At 38.8% G+C, this 23,107-nt stretch overlaps 3 protein-coding genes and 1 long non-coding RNA gene across 5 annotated transcripts in view; 3 read left to right on the top strand and 1 right to left on the bottom strand.

Annotated features, from left to right (window-relative positions):
• LOC311090940 (uncharacterized protein) overlaps positions 1-23,107 on the top strand; it is an 846,260-nt gene that overhangs the window by 268,662 nt on the left and 554,491 nt on the right. The window lies entirely within an intron of this gene.
• LOC311091466 lies at positions 544-2,104 on the top strand. The gene is made up of 3 exons (XR_014608100.1): positions 544-1,176; positions 1,245-1,998; positions 2,048-2,104. It is a non-coding gene; the product is annotated as an uncharacterized lncRNA (long non-coding RNA).
• On the top strand, positions 5,350-10,442 carry LOC311091136 (uncharacterized protein). The gene is made up of 2 exons (XM_084126913.1): positions 5,350-6,870; positions 10,183-10,442. Exons 1-2 carry the CDS (start codon positions 5,755-5,757, stop codon positions 10,183-10,185), a joined length of 1,119 nt encoding a protein of 372 aa, XP_083983039.1. The 5' UTR covers positions 5,350-5,754; the 3' UTR covers positions 10,186-10,442.
• LOC311091344 (uncharacterized protein) lies at positions 10,471-15,200 on the bottom strand. Of its 2 annotated transcripts, XR_014608055.1 has the most exons (3): positions 15,073-15,200; positions 14,682-14,778; positions 10,471-10,857 (listed from the first exon to the last, which is right to left on the bottom strand). XR_014608055.1 is itself a non-coding variant. In XM_084127244.1 (2 exons), exons 1-2 carry the CDS (start codon positions 11,113-11,115, stop codon positions 10,509-10,511), a joined length of 378 nt encoding a protein of 125 aa, XP_083983370.1. In that variant the 5' UTR covers positions 11,116-11,441; the 3' UTR covers positions 10,471-10,508. The 2 variants fall into 2 exon arrangements, 1 of the variants encoding a protein (XP_083983370.1); XM_084127244.1 differs by lacking the exons at positions 14,682-14,778; positions 15,073-15,200 and adding an exon at positions 11,087-11,441.

Below are 23,107 nucleotides of genomic sequence, written 5' to 3'. Positions count from 1 at the left end.
AATTAGATTTACTAATTACTTTTGTGTTACTTTGAAATCTCACACCAGCCTATACCACAAGCAGAGCAAGATACCAAATCATGAGGTCTGATTCAAGGTGTTTCACAAAAAAACATATTAAAACATGGTCCTTGATCAAAAGACACCTCAGCTCTCATGATATCTTTCAAAAGTCCAGTGCTCATGTAACTGAAGTAAAGATAATTTGATTACAATAGTAACTGTAATGTGATTTCTAAGATTATAAATGTAATCCTGTACATTACCTTGTTAAAGAAAGACATCTGTTTGCATCTTAGTAAAAGTAATCTATACACTGTTGGTAATAACAGTGCCATCTGAAGAGGAAGGGGAATCCAGGGACAGCTCCATCCAGGACAAAGTCAAGTCACAAACTGTATGTCATAATGACACGACACATACAATGCTTTATGAGGTCATTGACACACTTTTAAAACCATTTTGATTGAACAAAACTTCACAATGTGATTGGTAGGACTTGCAACAGTTCACATTATTTTTAATTATGGTACGATTACTCAACACATTATGTAATGTAGTTTTACATATATTTAAAACTTTTATTTGTTATTTCCCAAATTTGTCAATCTTTATGTAAAAAAGCTTTGTATAGTTGTATAACAGGTTGCCATTTAGAATCATGGTATGCAAAGGCATTTCCATTGTTTGACAGATGAAATGTGTAGGCAAAATATGTGATCAATTAATTAGTGTGTATGATTGATGTTTCAATAGCCCAACACTGACAGGACATCATGTGTTATTCATAGGAGAGACAGTATGGTTTCTACAGTATATAGAGAAAAGTTAAGGATCAAAAGCTACGAATGTTTTTTTTTATTTTTTATTTTTTTTATAAAACTATTCTCTGAATAAATTCCCATTTATATTTTATGTTGTCTTGGATGCTCATATAATGAAGTGTACAATTCAATAAATAGTGTGTCTGAAAATAAAGAATAAATTCATTCCTCAATGTTTTATTAATGAAAGCACAGTAAACAATGACAAATCATAACTAAACTCGCACAAAACTGACAATAATTGGAGTGTAAAACATGAAAGTATTAATACCCAATATAAAGTGCAAAATGAAATATACCTGAAAGAGGCAATGAAAGGGTCCAGTCGCAAGAAGCGTTTATGTTCACAACAGTAAGAAGAAAGAAAGAAAGAAAGAAAGAAAGAAAGAAAGAAAGAAAAAAAGAAAGAAAGAAAGAAAGAAAGAAAGAAAGAAAGAAAGAAAGAAAGAAAGAAAGAAAGAAAGAAAGAAAGAAAGGCAAACTATCAAAAACTATTTAAAAAAAAAAAAAAAAAAAAAACATAACAGTGCTCCAGCACCTTCTTGGGCACCTGATGGGAGCACTAACAAGTGTCCATATCCGCCACCCACTCCAATGGACACTTCTTTCCACTGTAACACAATAAGGAAATATGCAATTAGATGTTTTGGTTCTGCACATGAACTGTAGACACAAAGACACACATTAAAGCTCCTGTAGCTGTTTTCCAATAGCTGTGTTTTAGTGGGGTTTCATTACATCACAGTAGGCTAATGTTAGTCAACTACAATGCAAGGAAAGCCTTAATTATTATTTTAAGACAAGAAAATCCTATAATCTGTTATGTTTCTGACATGAATCACTGTTTGGTGTGCACAATACTCCAAAGTGTTTTACATTTTTGGTAGGTTTATCTTCACTTGTTTTTTTCTTAGTAACTCAAAAATGAGGAATGTGAAGTCCACATTTTACTGTGAGACAACATATGTGACAAATGAAGATCACAAGCTGACACTAAATATATTGATCCAGTTATTAAGCAAGGCAGTAATGTTGTAACATACAATTTCTGTATCTCTGTATTGTAGATTTATGAGAATGAGGTCCTAAAATGAAAAATGTCACGATTACATTACTTTTGAGAAACTTCATTAAAAATGAACTCCAATGTAACTACAGATAAGCCATCCGCAAGGTAACAGTGGAATTCAAAGATTTGAGTCTTAAATTGCGTTAGCCTTAAGGCAACAGGTCATGTCTCCTTTGCTTCTCTCTTGAAGCTCCAAATATATATATATATATATATATATATATATATATATATATATATATATATATATATATATATATATATATAGACTTCACATAATGCAGGCCGTGTAGTTTGGGCATAACATCTTAATCAAGAAAAAAAAAGTGTCTTAGTTGGGCCACCAAGAGCCACCATAACAACTTTTTGGACTGAAGCTGTTATGGTTTTGGACACCGCCGTCATCAAAACACCAAATGAAAGCATATATTTTGGATAATTGGAGCTCCCCAGATTTCAGAGACTTAGAGAATCTATGCCAAAGAACATGAAACTCTTCTGGTGGCACGTAGTAGCCCAACACCTTATTAAGACACTTTGTGTTGGTTATAATAATATATTTATGAACTATATAGACAAATCTTACCTTAATCTTACCTAACATATGTCAATAGTCTGTACATGTTAAAATTAATTGGCTATGTGTTACCCATGAGAGGTCGTACATACCAGAGTTTGCATGGCTCCCACTCCACTTGCTTCCATTTTTGGCCCTAAAAATAGTGAGACTTTTTCAGTTTCAAATATTTTCTATGTTTAGCAGTTATACCAATCACCAATACTTTTCCAAGACCATTACACCAATAAAAGAACATTATGTAACCTGTATTTGGCAACCCTCTTCACAGGGTAATAATCCTGGCTCCCTGTCACTGTATGTCGGCATTCTGAAAGGAAAAAAATGTACATTCACAAAGCTTAACACTACAATAAACAAGCCATTATACAATTATTATAATGATACGTGGTTATTAAGCTAGCATGGGTTGTACTTAGTTACAGTTTTCATATTGTAGTTATTATGGAACATAAGTTGTATTGAACACTGGTAATTTACTGTAATCAACACAAAGTTTAGGGTTGGGCAGTTGTGATAAATATATTGGCAAACAAAGACAAGTTAAATCCATGAATTCAAATGAATCTCTATTGTGCTGCCTGGGAGTTGTTAATCGCTTTCTCATAGCAGACTAACATGTTTTTGACTGTGAAAACCAAAACCAAAAAAAATGTATGTTACTTTCTGACTATGTATGCTATTATGTTGCCAGATAATTGCCATAAGACTGTAGCTAGGTTATGCAGCTTATACTAATCAATTTTGTGGCATTCAGACCACACTCCTATTCAGAAAGCTGGACAAGCAGTACATCAACACACCTTTCCTTTTATTTGGCCACACAGTAGTGGGAGCAGGGCAGCCTCCTTCCACACCTTCATCTGTTAAATACAGAGAAACATTTAAAATATGTAAAAAATATTTAAGCACAGTTTATAATGAAGACTGGGCTTTATTTGTCAAAATGTCTTTCCATGAACAACTAAAACTTTGTTTCAGGAATTGAAGGCAGCACACGGTGAGCACTTGATACATAAATGATGCATTATAGGTGAATTATTCCTTTAAGGATAACCAGGTTCTGCCATTAGCAGGCTAAAGCCGCTGAAGGACTTGTACAATCAGTTTGGAATAATGTCATCACAGTGAAGAAATCACAGCTGAAAATAGCCTATCATTCCACAACTTTATAACCTTGAATAGACAGTTGATCTTGCAAATCAATTTCCATCAAAGTGTCTATGGGAATTAGGGTTGCACGAAATTGACAAAATGTGATATTGGAATATTGATCATGAATATTGTGATAACGATATTAATTTAGATATTCTTAAACATATGTAAAAACACAAAAGTTGATTGGCCCCATTTCTGATATTTTTCGCCTCCGATCTCCATTTTTTCGTTGTCTCCCAGAGCCACGCTCATCATGTGGTGTTCTATAGGGTATGTTGCCCTGTCACGTGCATGTGACAGGGCAACTGGCCAATGAAACAATTACTCTAAATCGAATACAACTAAGCCACACAGTCAACGGACGCATCTCTCCACAAAATAAACGAAATATTGCATACTTTCTGCACATTTTCATATGATATTGCACAACGTGATATTGCAATAATGATAGTGAGTCAATATATTGTGCACCACGAATAGGAAGACACCGAAACACCCAAACAATGTCCTAAAATATGGGCAAACACAGGCATTATTGAAGTAATGAAACAGCAGCAGTTCATGGAATTTGATGAGAGGTTCTAATCATATAATCGTTTTAAAATGTATATACAGTGGTGGCCAAAATCAGTAGAACGGTTAGATTTTTTAATGTTTTAAAAGAAGACTTCCGGTCTCCAAGGCTCCAAGGATTTATTTGATCCAAAATACAGCAAAAAACAGTAATATTGTGTTTTCTATTTGATTATATTTTTAAACGTAATTCATTTCTGTGATCAAAGCTGCATTTTCAGCATCATTACTCCAGTCTTCTGTGTCACATGATACTTCAGAAATCACTCTAATATGATGATTTGATGCTCAAGAAACATTTATATATATATATATATATGATAGCACCTCTGCTTCATACCATGAACATGCATAAACATGAACAAACATAGATAGACAAACTCATCAACACTCTTGACTTGTGTCACTGTCCCTTGAATGTGGTTTAAGCTTTCCCTCACAATCAGATTTAATGTGTGGGCAAAGCATGGCAAGTGCTTCCATTCAGCCTTCCGGAAAGCTGCTTTCATGTTGCTGGCATTGTCAGTAACACAAGCAACCACTTTGTTTGAGATTCTCACTCTTCACATGTCTTTGTAAGTTCGGCTGCCAGGTTGTCAGCAGTATGTGGGTCAGTGAATGAACAGCAGTGAAGAAGAGGTGATGAAAGAGTAAAATGTTCATCGATAAAATGACAAGTGACTGCCATAAAACTTGTAGTTGTCCGAGACGTCCAGGCATCAGTCGTCAGACACACAGCAGAGGCATTGCTGACTTTCACCTTCACCTCTTCTTTAATTCTGCTGTAGAGCTGTGGCATCAGAGTGTTTGATATAGTCTTTCGGTTCGGTAAAATGTATGATGGATCAATTGCCTTCTAGAATCTTCTAAATCCAGTGTCACTGAAGGTTGAAAAAGGTTAAAAATCCAGTGCAATCATTTTAGATAACTCCTCATCCACTTTGCTTTGTTTGACAGGGCCAATTGGTGTTCTCACAAAGCTGGTCATCTAACTCTGTCTGGTCCTTTGGACACTGGAGCCAGATGAGGACGCAGTAGAGGCCGTAACAGAGGAGACAGCAGCCGTAGAAGCACGACTACCTCAGGCTTATAAAAAAAAAGGAAAAAACTGAACTTCCGACATTGTCTATTGTGGCGAGGGGGGCGTGGTTTTGCGAAGTCTGTAGCAGGAGAGAAAGGAGGGGGCCGATCGGTGAGTAAGTAGGTCAAGTGCAAAATGATGAACACCTGTGTCTGATTGCAGTGATTGGCGTGGAGAGACTGGATATAAGCCAGCATTCGGGAGGAGATGAGGGAGAGAGTTGGACTGGAACACTCACACGTTTGCTGCTGTCCTGAGAGAGTGATTGTCTGTTTGTTATATGTTTACTGAGTGCTGTGCCGAGCACGGTGAACGCGCTACGTGCGCACCTTTTGTTTTGTTTATTTATTTTGAGTAATAAAATAGAGTGTTTCAGTCAAGCCGACCCCTGTCTTCTTCCTTCCGTGCAAATATATATTGAACCTTTCTACACTGGTGCCGAATCCCGGGAAGGAAGAAGATCGCCGCCGCCATGCAGACCCCGCCAGGTACGCCATTTGCGGACATTATTCAATCGCTCGCGGGTCTTCACCAGGAGCAACACCAACATCTGCTGGCCATAAAGGAGGAGCAGGACAAAAGGTTCGAGGCGCTCCTCCGAGGCCAGCATGAAGACCGCGAGCTGTTCCGGAGCTGGATAGACCGGGAGGTTAGGGCCGTCCCCCCATCATACAAAGACTCGTCCTCGCCGATACCTCTCAACAAAATGGGCCCGGAGGATGATCCGGAGGCTTTTCTGGAGCTGTTTGAGAGGTCGGCTGAGGACCGGGGATGGCCCTCTACGGACTGGCCAATGCGGCTGATACCCCTGCTGTCCGGAGAGGCGCAGGTAGCCGCACACCAACTGCCAGTCCAGAATCTCCTGGTCTATCAGGATTTAAAGCGGGCCATTCTCCAGCGGGTTGGCCGGACTCCGGAACAACATCGCCAGAGGTTCAGGACGTTGGACCTCGAGGAGTCTGGCCGACCCTTCATCATGGCCCAACAGCTCCGGGACTCGTGCCGCAAGTGGCTGATGGCCGACGGAAGCGACGTCGAGGAAATCATCGATCGTGTGGTGCTGGAGCAATTCGTGGCGCGGTTGCCAACGAGGACCGCGCAGTGGGTCCAGTGCCACCGCCCGACGTCGCTGAACCAGGCCATCCAGCTGGCGGAGGATCAAATGGTGGCGTGCCCGGGGGTCGGCGAACCCCTACCATCTGCTTCTCTCTCTCTCTCTCTCTCTTCCCCCCCCCCTAAGCCCTCTCCCCTTCCCAGGTACCGGGGGAATCTGCCGCCGAGGCCGGCTCCAAGGTGGAGGACGGGGGGTGCTGCGGAGCCAGTATCTGCCCCCAGGCCTCTTCCCCGGGGAGGGGGCCCATCAAGGGGGGGATTCTCTCCCCAAGCTGCTTCTCCTCTCTCTCCACGCCAATCCCTTGACCCGCTTCCTGCCACTGGAGCGGCGGGGAGGCCCGGGCCGGCTTGTTGGCGCTGCGGGGACCCGAGTCATTTTATCGATCGGTGTCCGGTGATGGAGGTGGGGACACTGATCCGGGTCCCCGACGCGCCGCAAGCTGCCCCTGATCAAGCTGGCCTGTACCAAATACCTGTGAGTATAAAGGGGGGTACTTTTCAGGCTCTGGTGGATTCAGGCTGTAACCAAACCTCTGTCCACCAAAGCCTGATTCAACCTAAAGCATTGGATAATGGCCGCATGGTTAAGGTACGGTGTGTGCACGGGGAAGTGGTGAATTATCCGTTAATGCCTGTGGATATTCAATTTAGGGGACAAAGGCATAGTGTGGAGGTGGCGATTAACCCGCACCTCCGGCATCCGCTGATTTTGGGGACAGATTGGCCAGCGTTTAATGAATTATTGGGTCATTTATGTGCGGATGCTTCTTGGGTAGAAAAAGATAAGAGGAAGGTGGCGATTGCTCAGTTAGGAGAAGCTGATCCGGAACCTCTGGGTACTGGTTCAGAGGAACAGAGCGCACTGGAGAGAACCATCCTCACAGAGCGCGATGATTTTCCCCTGGAACAGTCCCAGGATGACACGCTGAAACATGCCTTTGATCAGGTTCGCTCAATCGACGGCCAGCTTCTCCACACAGACCAACCGCTCACCTATCCGTATTTTACAATCATAAGAGATAAGTTGTATCGGGTAACCCAAGATGCCCAGTCAAAGCAGGATACAACTCAGTTGTTGGTACCTAAAAGCCGTCGGGAAATGCTTTTCCAGACGGCTCATTCTAATCCAATGGCAGGGCATTTAGGACAAACAGCGACACTTAACCGTCTCATGGCCCGATTCTTTTGGCCGGGCATTCACGAGAATGTACGCAAGTGGTGTGCGTCTTGTCGTGAATGTCAGTTGGTGAATCCACCGGCCAACCCAAAAGCACCATTGTGCCCTATTCCGTTGATGCAGGTCCCCTTCGAACGAATTGGTATGGACCTCATCGGGCCATTAGAACGGTCAGCACGGGGACATCGCTTTGCTTTAGTCCTAGTGGACTACGCAACGCGATATCCTGAAGCAGTTCCGCTTCGCAATATTTCCGCAAATAGTGTGGCGAGCGCTCTGTTTCAACTAATCTCCCGGGTGGGAATCCCGAAAGAGATTCTCACCGATCAAGGCACGGCGTTTATGTCACGAACGATACGCGAACTTTACGGATTATTGGGCATTAAATCGATCCGGACCAGTGTCTATCACCCACAAACAGACGGGCTGGTCGAACGATTTAACCGCACTTTGAAATCCATGATCCGAAAGTTCGTACAGGAAGACGCCAAAAATTGGGATCGGTGGTTAGAACCCCTCTTGTTCGCTGTACGGGAGGTCCCGCAAGCCTCCACGGGGTTTTCCCCCTTCGAGCTTCTCTATGGGCGTCAGCCCCGCGGGGTGTTAGATGTCCTTAGGGAAACTTGGGAGGACGGACCTTCAGCTAGTAAAAATGAAATTCAGTATGTCCTGGACCTGAGAACAAAACTCCACACTTTGGGGCGGCTGTCACGGGAGAATTTGTTACAGGCTCAGGACAGGCAAAGTCGGCTGTACAACAGGGGGGCTAGACTGCATCAATTCACACCGGGAGAAAAAGTGCTTGTATTGCTTCCTACCTCTAGCTCAAAATTACTCGCAAAGTGGCAAGGACCTTTTGAGGTTACACGGCGAATTGGAGATCTCAACTATGAGGTAATACGAACAGATAGGGGCGGGGCACATCAAATTTACCACCTCAACCTGCTTAAAAAATGGTCTGAGGTGGAATCAGTGATGCTGGCGATGGTGGTGAGCGGAGAGGAGGATCTCGGTCCAGAGGCGAATGTAAAAACGAAATCTCTCGCCCTGGCCGCTGGGGGAGACCACCTCTCACCATCCCAGCTCACTGATGTGCATAATTTACAAGCAGATTTTGCTGATGTGTTCTCGCCCCTGCCTGGTCGGACGGACCTCATTCAGCACCACGTTGAGACAGAGCCGGGCGTGGTGGTTCGCAGCCGGCCGTATCGACTGCCAGAGCACAAAAAGAAAGTTGTGCAAAGCGAATTAGAGTCGATGCTAGAGTTGGGAGTAATAGAAGAATCTAACAGTGACTGGGCGAGCCCGATAGTTTTGGTTCCTAAAACGGACGGCTCGATCCGGTTCTGTGTAGATTACAGGAGGGTGAATGCTGTGTCGAAGTTCGATGCTTATCCAATGCCAAGGGTTGACGAATTGCTTGATCGGCTGGGTACTGCTCGATTTTATTCGACATTGGACTTAACCAAGGGATATTGGCAGATCCCCTTATCTCCATTATCCAAAGAAAAAACAGCTTTCACCACGCCGTTTGGGTTACACCAATTTGTCACTCTTCCTTTCGGGTTGTTCGGGGCTCCGGCAACGTTTCAGCGTCTGATGGACAGGATTCTCCGACCGCACGCTGCATATGCCGCTGCCTACTTGGATGATATCATCATCTATAGTGGTGACTGGCAGCGTCATATGCAGCAGGTGCGGGCTGTCCTGAAGACGCTGAGACGAGCTGGGCTCACGGCCAACCCGAAGAAGTGTGCAATTGGGCGGGTGGAAGTAAGATATCTGGGCTTCCACTTGGGTCATGGACAAGTGCGTCCCCAAATTGACAAGACAGCAGCAGTTGCGACTTGTCCGAGACCCAAGACCAAAAAGGAGGTTAGACAGTTCCTGGGGCTGGCGGGTTATTACAGAAGGTTTGTGCCTAATTATTCGGACCTCGCCAGCCCGCTGACTGATCTAACTAAAAAGGAGGTACCAGATACGGTCCAATGGACGGAGCAGTGTCAGCGGGCTTTTACCCAGATAAAGGCGGCTTTGTGTGGCGGACCGCTCTTACATGCCCCTGACTTTTCTCTCCCTTTCATCCTACAGACCGACGCGTCGGACAGGGGGATGGGCGCGGTCCTGTCCCAGGAGGTGGAGGGTGAGGAGCGGCCGGTGCTGTACATCAGTCGGAAGCTCTCTAAGAGGGAGACGGTGTACAGCACCATAGAGAAGGAGTGTTTGGCCATCAGATGGGCCGTTCTCACCCTCCGCTACTACCTCTTGGGACGGGAGTTCACCCTCTGTTCGGACCACGCTCCCCTGCAGTGGCTCCACCGCATGAAGGATACCAACGCGCGGATCACTCGTTGGTATCTCGCTTTACAGCCTTTTAAGTTCAAGGTGATCCACAGGCCGGGTGTACAGATGGTTGTGGCTGACTTCCTCTCCAGGAGGAGGGGGGGGGAGGCTGCAGGCCGGATGGCTCCCCGGCCTGAGTCGGGCGGTGGGGGTATGTGGCGAGGGGGGCGTGGTTTTGCGAAGTCTGTAGCAGGAGAGAAAGGAGGGGGCCGATCGGTGAGTAAGTAGGTCAAGTGCAAAATGATGAACACCTGTGTCTGATTGCAGTGATTGGCGTGGAGAGACTGGATATAAGCCAGCATTCGGGAGGAGATGAGGGAGAGAGTTGGACTGGAACACTCACACGTTTGCTGCTGTCCTGAGAGAGTGATTGTCTGTTTGTTATATGTTTACTGAGTGCTGTGCCGAGCACGGTGAACGCGCTACGTGCGCACCTTTTGTTTTGTTTATTTATTTTGAGTAATAAAATAGAGTGTTTCAGTCAAGCCGACCCCTGTCTTCTTCCTTCCGTGCAAATATATATTGAACCTTTCTACATCTATTTACTGTGTTTTTTGTCAAGTGCAACACAGTCAGTGACACACTGGGATAGACTATGAGGTGCCTGCCTTTTGGGAAGTGAATTTCCCCTTGCCCTTCCATAGCTGTGCTCTCTTCTTGAGCTTTGTGTTGGCCACCCAGTAATGAGGGAACGCCTGTCTCCCAGTGGTGTTTTCCCATGAGCCACTGCTGTCGGCTGCACTCCAATGCTCGTTTGCACGCCTCTTCTCGCCATCCTCCCAGCACCTGATCCGGCAGATAGCTGTGCTCTCTTCTTGAGCTTTTTGCCTGTGGGATTGTCCGGATGAGCCGTCTCCAGCTGAGCAGTCGTCACTATCGCCAGCCTCGTCCACTCCTTGGCTGGGCTCTCTGGGCTCTCCGCTGCAACTGCACAAAGGGGATCTACATAATTTAAAGAGAAATTATATATGTTTTAATGAAACTATGGCTGATTGTCTAAATGGATTAATCTAACAGCCTATCACACAGTATAAATCAACATGACAACAGTCTCCTACACAAACTCAAACAGGTATGAGGCTCTCTGTGTTTTCAGCAACTGCACACACACACACACACACACACACACACACACACACACACACACACACACACACACACACAGTCTCACTGTATGAGGACACTCCACATGATCTTCATCTCCAGAGCTGCTCTTCAGAGTCACTTCACAAGCTTTCCCCCGTTTCATCTGAGAAAAACTACTGTTAAACACACACTGAAACTGTCTGATTACATTTAAAATGAAAGTTTTTATTCATTTCAAAACACATCATATTTGATGCTACATTTGTATTCAATCATAAAACATAGAATCCAGAAAAATATAATAAAACACACTTTAGGAAGAAAAATAAAAAATAAATGTGGGCCCTAAATTAAAAGGTAGCTTACTCTGTGGAGTTTAATTGTGAACAAACAAATTATGATGATATTTTTGGCCATATCCAGCTCTGTTTTTGAATTATGAATCATTTGTGTCCTAATACAAAACAAAATGATTGAATGTATAATAAATACAAACCTCAGGATGTCAGTCAATTAAATGAATGAATGAATGAAATCTTTATTTCGAACAATTAATAAAATAATAATAAAATAAAAAAGACAGCAATGCGTATGTATCCATACAAATAAATAAACACAAAAGAAAAATAAAATTTTTTTTTTTTTTTTTGCATAATAATCAACCTGTTCGAAAAGGGATAGGTAGAAGCCCTAGGCTTATCAAGACCTACCCCCAGTAACTACCCAAACCAATTCACAATCGAACAAGATAAATCAAACATAACGTTTTAAATACTAAATTAAAATAATGCTTTATCTTGATATTAAGATAAGGAAAAAAAAGCATAAACAAAAACCATTATCAAGCAGCATTTACAACCATAATGAATTATCATTCACCCTCTCCACTTCTGTACTTATCAAAAATAAAACTTTTGTACCTTTTTTTAAATTGCAACATATTAACACTTTGTTTGATCGAACTGCTCAGACCATTCCACAAAATCACCCCACAAATCGAAATACAAATAATAATACTTTAGAGTGTGCAATTTTAAATATAGTAAATTAGTATGCTCATGATATCCTACCTTATTTACTATCCTAATTGCTCTTTTTTGTATTGTGCTTAATGTTTGTAAGGTGGTTTTGTAGGTGTTGCCCCATACTTCAACACAATAATTTAAATAAGGCAACACAAGTGAACAATACAAAATAAAAAGTGCTTTTTTACTCAATACATGCCTTGCTTTCCCCATTACTCCAATACTCTGCGCTACTTTTGTTCTAACATATTTGATATGGGGTTTCCAACAAATTTTATGATCAAGAATCACACCCAAAAATTTATTTTCATACACTCTTTCTATTTTAACATTATTAATCATAACTTTTTAATCATAAAATTTGGTTTTATCTAGATTTAACGATAATTTATTTAAGTCAAACCATATTTTTAACTTATTAATTTCTGACGTGACCACCTCTAAAAGCTGGTTCAGATTTTCCCCTGAACAGAATATATTAGTATCATCAGCAAAAATCACAAATTTTAAGAGGTTAGTTACCCTACATATGTCATTTATGTACATAATAAATAATTTTGGACCCAATATTGACCCCTGTGGTACTCCACAGGTGATACCCAAGCACTCCAATCTGTACTCCCCCATTTGAATTGTAGTCTGTTACTTATGTAACTTTTCATCCAATCTAATGCAACTCCTCTGATACCATACTTTTCCAGTTTATTGATTAACAAACGATGATCGATTGTATCGGAAGCTTTTTTTTAAATCAATAAATACTCCCACTGCATATTGTTTGTTATCAATTAACTCCATTGTTGTTCAATTAACTCCATTAATGCCATTGATGTAGATCTGTTTGACCTAAATCCATATACTGACTATCCACCAATAATTCATGCTTCTCAATAAAATTATCCAATCTAATTACATACAATTTTTCTAATATTTTAGAGAACTGAGAGAGTAAAGACAATGGCCTATAATTCGTGAATTGATTTCTCTCTCCAGATTTATATAGTGGAATGATTTTAGCAATTTTCATTTTGCTTGGGAATACACCTGTTTTGAAAGACAAATTATAAATATGAGTTAACGGTTTAACAATTGCACCAATGACATCCTTAATTAAAACCATATCAATATCATTCACGTCTGTTGACTTTTTATTCTTACAATTGTTAACAATTTCAATAATCTCATTTTCCTCAGCTGGTTTCAAAAACATAGAGTTAGGGTTACTGTCTAAATAATCCACTGCCTTCACATCACCTTCAGTCTGTGGATTTTGAATTACATCGGCCAGCTTTGCTCCCACACTTACAAAGAAATTATTAAACCCATTGACCACATCTTTTATGTTGCTTAAAGTCCTCTCTTTATCTATAAAACACTGAGGGTATTTTTTATTCATTGGTCCATTCCTTATAATATTATTTAGCACTTTCCATATACCCTTGATATCATTTTTATTATCATTTAATATTTTATTATAATAATCTTTCTTACTTATCCTCATGATACTGGTCAATTTATTTGTATATCTTTTGTATTTATTATCAGCTTCTTTAGTTCTGTGTTTTATAAATTCTTTATACAAGGTGTTCTTTTTTTTTTTGCAAGCATTTTTTAATCCTTTTGTCATCCATGGTCTCTCTTTAAATTTGTGCTTTATGGTAAATTGTTTTAAAGGACAGTGTTCATCATATAATGATTTAAAAGTGGACAGAAATGTTGCGTATGCATTATTGGTATCAGTCTCATCATACAATTTTTTCCAATTATATGCAAGTAATTCACTTCTGAGTGTATTTATTGATTCAACAGTTCTGATTCTCCTGTAACTAATCTCATTAACTTCCTTATACTTCACATGATCACAAACACACATCACAAAAACTGGCAAATGGTCACTTATGTAATTTAGTAACAACCCACTCTTTAGACTATTGTCCATTCGGTTTGTGAATATGTTGTCTATTAGAGTTGCACAGTGTGATGATATTCTGCTTGGTTTAGTTATAAGTGGGAAAAGACGCATGCTAAACATTAAATCGATAAATTCATCTGTCAGTTTATTGGGATTTAAGAGATCTATATTAAAATCCCCACAAATGAACACCGCTTTTTGATCATTCTTAGTAAATAGACTTTCCATACTGTTCATGAACATTTCGATTTACAATATCCAGCATCTTAGATAATAGTCCAGAAACAGGGAATATAACAGATGCACTGTTGAAATGTCTATTTAAGAGGTTTTAAACAGGATTTAGAGATATATGTGGTATAATATCCCGCTCTAGTGCAGTAGGTGTCGGTGTGCAACTGTTCAGCTGTTCCAAACCCTCCTGTGAAACACACGGAGAAGAGGAAAACGAAAGGAACAGCATCTGGGCGTCGTTTATCACCGCTGCGTCGCACAGAACAGGCTCTGAGAGAGGCGGACGACACTTACGACGCATAAATTGTGATTTATAAAAACAAACTTGACGGAAAATGTGCGCATCTGCACGCAAACTGTGACCTATGTGTACGAACGTTTTGGAGAAGGAGCAGTTTGGCGAACCAATGGTGAGCTGGAGTTAAATGTCGTTTTGGTCGCTTTTAGACAGAGCATTTTAAGAAAATTATACATATACAGAAAGATAATACAGCTATAATTTCACTCACCAAGCCTGTCACATGAAGCAAACATCCATCCGTTCCTACATGTCCTCGCCAGCGAGCGCGCTGGGCCGTTTAGTGAAACTGACGCATTAGCCTTTATCTAAAGGCAGATGAAGAAAAACCGTTCATCTTCATTATGAGTCATAATCATAAATACAGTGCATGTTCACAATAACAGTTTAAATAAATAAAAGAATGATTTAAAATGTTTTACTTCTGATATAAACATTTAGATTAAATATAATCGATAACGGACGAACGGTTTTATAAGTCTGAATATTTTTTGGGCGTAGGCCTACGCCATTTTTGGCTTTCGGGCGCACGTACACTTTTAGTAAGGATCCTACGCACAGTTTTATAAATGAGAGCCCTGATACCCAAACCTGTTACTCACTGGATTTGATCTGATCTATGATCCAGAAAACATTTCTCCAGATTTAGCACAATGCCTCCAAATCTAATAACACTCGCGGCCATTAATGTGTTTAATCCACAATCCATCGAGACCAGCAAGAGATTCTGAGAACGACGCGCGCGGACTGACAACAAGCGTTACTGAGTTTAAAATACTTATAAATTCATATTATTATTATTATTATTATTATTATTATCAATACATTATCCATTAAAGTCATTTGTAATTATTAGGAACTTTATATTGAAGCGTGATTGAAATGTGAAGTTACAGAAGGCTGTTCTTCTGCTACACCGAACAGACGAAGAATCTGCCAGAAATTACAATCTTTTGAAGTTAAAACATGAAGTTTTATTGAGAAAGGTTTACTGATCTGCTGTTATTAAACTGAATATCTCAGTTCAAATATAGCAATTATGGTTAGTAGTTATACAGTATGTCTATTATAATTCTGCTTACTTTTACTCAATCAGTTATTTTAGGATCATTTGAAAGTAATGAAATCAATCATCATTGTGAACTTGAAGTAATTATTAAATGACAAACGATTCAACAATTAATACAGATTGGATAAATATGATTGTAAAATGATATTAAACTGTAATAGAGAATATAACAAATCAGCTTCAATTTTCCCACTCAGTTTTAAACACAATTTCTGTTCCCTAATGAATTAATATTTAGAGTCAGTTAAACTCATTAAACAATCAGAAATGATTAAGACCATTCGGTTATTTTACATGGCAATATATTTGTCTGTAACTCACTTTATTTTAAAGATAGTTTTTGCTGTTGCTGTTGTTGATGATAACTCCGCATTCTTCATTATTGTCTTAAATAAGATGTTCTTCATCTGTGTAAAATGGTGTCATCTCCAGGTGATGCTGAAGGATTGAGTGTTTCCAGAAACCAGTGCTGATCAGTTGTCAGTGTCAGTTTAGCTGCAGTATGTCAGAGGAAAGAGGAAAGGACTCTCTCTCTCAGATGAGTCTCTCAGAGAAACACAGGTAAGACTGCGTCTGTTTTCATCAGTTTAAACTCCACTGGACTTTGTGTTTCCCTGTCAATAACACAACTTTAAGCATATTTGCACATGCTTTGCACAATTTCTATTTTTAACTTCTTAAATTAACTCTGACATTGTCTATAAAGCCCTGTTTGCTCTATAGAAAATATCACAGTTAATAATTTGTTGATAACCTTCTAGACGCTGAATTAATCCAAATAAATGACTTCAGGTTTTAGATCATACAATTATTGACAGACATTAGGAAACAGCTATACACTTAATTTAATTCAAGTTCTGTCAATAAACAAAAACTTGAAATGTTCTCATAAATTAGAGTGAAGTATTTTTTAACATATTAAATCTCTCTCATATATATTAAAGAAATCGTTAAACTAACGTGAGCCAGTAAAATAAAATAGTAGTTAACTATAAAACAGTAAATTGTGTGAGTGTGTGTATTTCTGTGGAGGATTAGATTAAGACACAGATGTGTTTCACACACAGTTGATCCTCCTTTACTAAAGTGTTTTCTCTCTGTTCTTTGTGTCATCAGTGTAAGATCAGGCTCACATGTGTCCAGCTCTGTGTCTCTGAAGAGTGATCGGTCTAAAGATTTTCCACCAAACTTCAGTGAGAAAACACCATCATCTAATAAAAGGTATTTCATAAGTTTCTAATTTTTTGTCACACGTTGTCTGTGTTTAAAAGTTGTATCAGCGAATACCAATCATGAAACATTTCTAGATCCAATATTTATCATTATTTATCATTGAATCATTTATCATGATATTTATCATTGAATACTCTGATAAATATTTGATCTGATAAATATTTATCAGAGTATTCACAGCTAATGCTTTTCCTCTTTCTGTGAAATTTTGCCCGGAAAATCAGTATTTATTTTATTTATTTGATTACAGGCTTCAATATGAGACATTAGACTCAGACGTTCAGACTCACAGGAACCACGAGAATTTCAAAGACAATCTTCTAGGAATCTTCCAAGTAGGAAAACACATTTTTATAAATGTTTAATATTCTAACAAACAAATATGTTATTGAACAAAGACATTTTATTTAATTCCTCCAGATCCATTTTTTCCTTTGAAGCACTTATATATTTTTTATTTTTCTATTTGTTAAAAATATCAGCTGGTTAACATGTTAGTCTTTTAACTGGATTTTTTTTATAGATATTGTAGTTATAGAATAAATTGTGTTGACAAAATGTAGATGTACAATTTGGTTTAAATTGTGTCTTTTCTCTTACTTTTGTTTGTAGGATCTTGAGATCAAAATAATCACGTTTCTGAAGAATGAGCTGGAGAAGTTTAAGAAAATATTACAAAAGGAGAACACACAACACTTTGTGAAGGACTTTAATGAGAACAGATCCAGTATCAAAGAATCAGCTCTTGATCTCACACTACATTACCTGAGAGAGATGAAGCAAGATGAAGCTGCTCATGCTCTAGAAGGTTAGAGACTCATGATCATCTGTCTGATTGTCTCTTATAAATGTAGGAGAGAAAATGAAGACTAAAACTGTCTATTTTCTGTTCCTGTGTTTAGGTGAGCTGTTCTTCATTCCTCAGCTGAAATGTGGCCTAAAGAAGAAGTATCAATGTGTGTTTGAAGGAATTGCGAAGCCAGGTGACTCCACACTTCTGAATAACATCTACACAGATCTCTATATCACTCAGGGCGGCAGTGAACAGGTCAATACTGAACATGAGGTGAGACAGATTGAAGTTGCTTCCAGGCATCATGAAGCAGAAGAGAAACAGGTTAAATGCACAAATTTGTTTGAAGCTCCTGAACAAGACGAGGAGATCCGAACTGTACTGACAAAAGGAGTCGCTGGCATCGGGAAATCAGTCTCTGTGCAAAAGTTTGTTCTGGACTGGGCTGAAGGAAAAGAAAATCAAGATATCCGCTTCATATTTCCTTTTCCATTTAGAGAGATGAACTTAATGGAGAAAGAAAAACTAAGTTTGATGGACCTTATAACTAAATTTTTCCCAGAGACAAAAGGACTGAACCTTACAAGAAGGAATCAATTCAAAGTGCTGTTCATCCTTGATGGACTGGACGAATGTCGCCTTCCTCTGAAGTTTGACTGTAATGAGACGTGGAGTGATGTATCGTCACCAGCCTCTCTGGATATTCTCCTAACGAACCTCATGAAGGGAAATCTGCTTCCTTCTGCTCTCATCTGGATCACCACCAGACCAGCAGCTGCCAGTAAGATTCCTCCTGACTGCATCGACCGGCTGACAGAGATACGAGGATTCAGTGACACACAGAAGCAAAAGTACTTAAAAAAAAGATTCACGGATGAGAATCAGGCCAACACAATCATGGATCACATTAAACAATCAAAGAGTCTCTTTATCATGTGCCACATCCCAGTCTTCTGCTGGATTTCAGCCACAGTTCTCCAGAACATTCTGGAGGAGAAAAGAAATAATGATGTGAAAAACACTCAGGCTGATGCGATCTCTAAAACACTGCAGGAATCAAACACTGAAGACACTCCCAAGACTCTGACACAAATGTACACGCACTTTCTCCGCTTTCAGATCCAGCAGAGCCGCCGAAAGTATGATGGAGAATACGCACCAGATGTTTCCTGGGATAAAGACGCCATCCTTTCCCTGGGGAAACTGGCATTTCATCAGCTGGAAAGAAACAACCTGATCTTCTATGACACAGACCTGGAAGCCTGTGGTATTGACGTCTATAAGGCATCAGTGTACTCAGGCATGTGCACCCAGATCTTTAAGGAGGAAACGGGGATCGGTCTTGGTACCATGTACTGCTTTGTTCACTTGAGCATTCAAGAGTTTATTGCAGCCCTTTATGCACATCTGTTTCTAGACATCAACAAGAAAAGTGTGTTTGATCATGAGTCTACAGAACAGGAAAACAGAAATGAAACCATGATTGATTTTCTCAAGACTGCAGTGGACAAGGCGCTCGAGAGTGACAATGGACACCTGGACCTTTTCCTTCGCTTCCTCCTCGGTCTGTCACTCCAGTCCAATCAAGGACTCTTACGAGGTCTGTTGACACAGCAAGACGGCAGTGACCAGATCAACAAGGAAATAGTTCAGTACATCAAGCAGAAATTAGAAGAAGATCTTCCAGCAGAGAGATCCATCAATCTGTTCTACTGTCTGAATGAACTGAACGACCAAACTCTGGTGAAAGAGATTCAGACCCACCTTAGCAAAGGAAGTCTCTCATCTGGTGACCTTTCACCTGCCCAGTGGTCTGCTGTAGCCTTTGTGTTGTTGACATCAGAGGAGGAGCTGGAGGAGTTTGAGCTTCAGAAATTCAAGAAATCAGACGAGTGTCTCATTAGATTATCGGCAGTCATCAAAACCTCCAGAAGAGCTCTGTAAGTATTTTAATATATTTTGTCATGTTTTGCTCTCATCTGAAAAATGTCTTATCTGCATTACTCTATAGTGATTCCTCATCATGAACATGAACTTATCCCTGTAAAGCCTGACATATGAAATAATAGTCTGATTTTATTTTATTTTATTTTTTTAAGTTTATCAAACCTTTAGAAAAAATATAAAAGACCATGTAAACATTTTTGCATGTTTGTCTTGTATCATATGATACACCAGACTTTAATGACTTGTATAGAATTATATATTAGCTCATACTCATACTTGTGGAAAAATAATTGGGGAAATAATGTGGGGGAAATAATGTAATTTGGTACAGATGTTATTAATATTGCCAACAAGTAAGATGAAATTCTGAAAGGTTATAATATAAAACATTGAGAATTTTATAAAACAGGCTTAAATAAAGTACATATATATTACCACATCATATATTAGTTGTCCCTGTCACGTGTCAGCGTTTGTTTGGACTTTCAGTTCGAGTTTTGCTTGGTTCCTATTTGCCTTTCTATGGTTACCGTCATTATCAGTTCAGTTGTGTCACCTGTTTAGTCATCATCGTCATTAGTGGTCGACCGATATATCGCCAAGGCCGATATATCGGCCGATATTTGGCACTTTTAAAATATCGGCATCGGCCGATACGTTTTTCTGATTGGCGATGTGTTGGAAGCAGGACTTTTATTTTGACGGTGCTCCAGACTTTTATTTTGACGGGCGGTGCTGAGAACACCAGCGCCTGATCACACAGCACTCACTCACATTTTCCGTCTTCATTAGTTTACAATCTCTGTCAGTCATATCTAATACTTTGTTAGACAGAACTGGTAAACAAAGAATGTAAATGGTATGCGAAAAAGTAAAGTGTTGCTTTTATATTATTTGTAACAGAAAAGGCAAACAATCAGGCTAAAATACTTTCTCATTTACTCGTCAACATTCAGCAAATGCGCATCTTTCTCATTTAAACAAATCTCTGAATATCTAATAAACATTTAATATCACAAACCTTGCAGATTTAATGGAATCCAGCTGTGATATCTTGTAAGGTGTGCATTTGTACCTTAATAAACGCGAGTGACGGTGAAGTGAAGTGAGTGAATGCAAACAGAAGATCAGCTTCACAGGAGACGCGGTCGAAAAACTTTAAATCCTTCATATTAAAATATGCTGTGCTATATCCACTGTGTCATATTCATATAGTTTTCACTGTGTGCTGTATGTAATATTAGCGTTACCTTGTCTTTATTTGCAAAAATATGATTACCAGTGCGCACGATATTACCAGATTACTGAGTGCCCTGTTACAGTGTTTGCTTCCTTTTTATTAACATATTCATATATTTTTAAACAATTACTTTATTTGTGAAAAATACTGTAATAGGATTGCAGATTCAAGAAGTTGCCATCTAAGCATGTTTATTTTAAAGATTTGTTTTCTAATTTATTTAAAATTTATAAAATATTGATTAAAATAAATATAAAGTATATAATAATAATATCGGCTTTACATTATGTATTATTAAATTATTATATATTATTATAATAACATTTTAAATGCTTATTTTTATCAGTAATTCTGTAGTTTAATGTAATAATAATGTAATGTAATATGTAGATTGAGAGATTTACAAATAAACATTTATCAAAAGCCTGTTCATTCTACAAAAAAAGTTCAAAATGTTTTTTTTTCAATGTTTTTTATTTATTTAGTAAATATTAAGTAAAATAAACTATAAATGTAATTTCAGTAATTGTTATGGATACTTTTTTACTATCTTTAAATTAATGATATATCACCCATTGATCACCCTGCTCTCTAAGATATCGGCATCAGTCGTTGGTTAAACTTAATCTTGAAATAATACAAATACAATTTCTTAGGTTCTTAGGTTTAAGTAATCTTAGCTTTACTTAAATCATTAAATATTTTATAACAAAAAGACATGTACATGTGAATGAAGGCATTTTTAGAATTATAGTGAAAGGCCTTTAACTTGCCATAAAACTGTGAACTGTCTCATCTAATAGTGTCAGTGCAATCAAGTCAAGTCAATAATATTGTTGAATTTTAAGTGTCCCCAACTAAGCAAGCCAGAGGCAACAGTGGCAAGAACCCAAACTCCATCAGGTGACAGAAATAGAGAAGAAATCCTATAGCTATAAATCTTAACGCAGATATTTTTTTCAAACATGCTTAATTTTATCTAGGAAATTTGTCACTGAATAAAGAATGCTAATGTACTGGAAATAGTATTTTTTGTAGATGAATGCTGTTTGAATGCATTGTATGCTGTTTATGTAAAAAAAAAATATGGAAAATGTATTTAATATTTGTTTATAGAAAATGTATTGTATGTGTGCCATCTAATTCTGTGTTGTGATTTATTGTAGGTTAAATGATTGTAACTTAACAGAAAAAAGCTGTTCAGCTTTGGCTGCAGTTCTTGGATCAGATACCAATCTGAAAGAGCTGAACATGAACAATAATAATCTGCAGGATTCAGGAGTGAAGCTGCTCTGCACTGGACTGAAGAATATAAAGTGTAAATTGGAGATACTGAGGTAAGTTGAGCCACAGGAGTCACATGACTAAAGTAAGGTGCAATGACTGACAGGACGATGCCAGAGTCAAAAAGTTATAAATAAAAGTTGCATTTCTTTGTTTAATGTAAGTAAGTTTGTCTTTGTTCTATTCTAGTTTTGTTTTTCATTCAAAATAATAATGAGCCACAAACTAAGCAATCCAAAGATCTTTTATTTATTTGTTACAACGTGGGTATAGCATATCATCCTTCTTATCAATTTTGTTCAATGTTTAATAAAAGTGAATTTATCATTGTACTATTTTATTATTGATGTATTTTCATTAATACTAATGAACCACAAACTAAGCATTTGTTTTAAATTTAGGGGAAAACACTAAGACCTTCATTTATCAGTGTTACAATGGGGGTATACTATGCCATCTGTCCTATTTGTTTTGTTGATAAAAGTTTTATTGTTCAATATAACAAACAATAAAAAAAATGGTTGTCATTGTGCCATTTTACTGTTGTTGTGTTTTTTTCAGTTAGTAATACTGAAGTGACATTAAGCATTCATTTTGTGCTGCATTCATTTGGTGCTGCACTGTAATGCAAATAATTGCAGGGGATTATAATATTTAATGGATAATGTATTTTCCATATATGTATATTCTACTTCTTATAAGTTAAGACTTAAATTGTGCTGTTTTTGTTTATAGTACTTTATAATTTAGTGATTTAATCGTTGTTTGCATACCTAGTGTTGAGTCAGAATTCAGATGATTCTGTTAGAGCTGGTAAATCTGCCACAGAAAGGAGGGTGAGATCTAGTAGAAATCACTTATCTTAAGATTGGATATAACAGGATTAATGTATTTTAGTGCTTTTGAGGGAGCTGTGTATCTTTGATTCTGCTTTCAGCTTTGCAGCTAGTCTTGACCAAACACTTCCTGTAGTTTATGAGTGTTTTACACCACTATTAAGGTATTTTGGTCCGTTTGTCTCGCTCAGTGGCTTAAAAAGTGGGTATGCACTATATGCGGCGCATAGGGGCG

The sequence above is a fragment of the Abramis brama genome (genome assembly GCF_963993115.1).
Source record: "Abramis brama genome assembly, chromosome: 1".
Taxonomy (NCBI): domain Eukaryota; kingdom Metazoa; phylum Chordata; class Actinopteri; order Cypriniformes; family Leuciscidae; genus Abramis; species Abramis brama.
The sequence above is the reverse complement of the archived record's forward strand: the minus strand, read 5'-3'. Positions and strand labels throughout refer to the sequence as shown.

Coding starts and splice junctions, on each gene's coding strand:
- LOC311091136 (XM_084126913.1), top strand. CDS start 5,755: ATGCAGACCCCGCCAGGTACGCCATTTGCGGACATTATTCAATCGCTC.
- LOC311091344 (XM_084127244.1), bottom strand. CDS start 11,115: ATGAAGATCATGTGGAGTGTCCTCATACA. Junction 10,858..11,086: donor ATGTGGAGTGTCCTCATACA/GTGAGACTGTGT, acceptor TAAATTATGTAG/ATCCCCTTTGTGCAGTTGCA.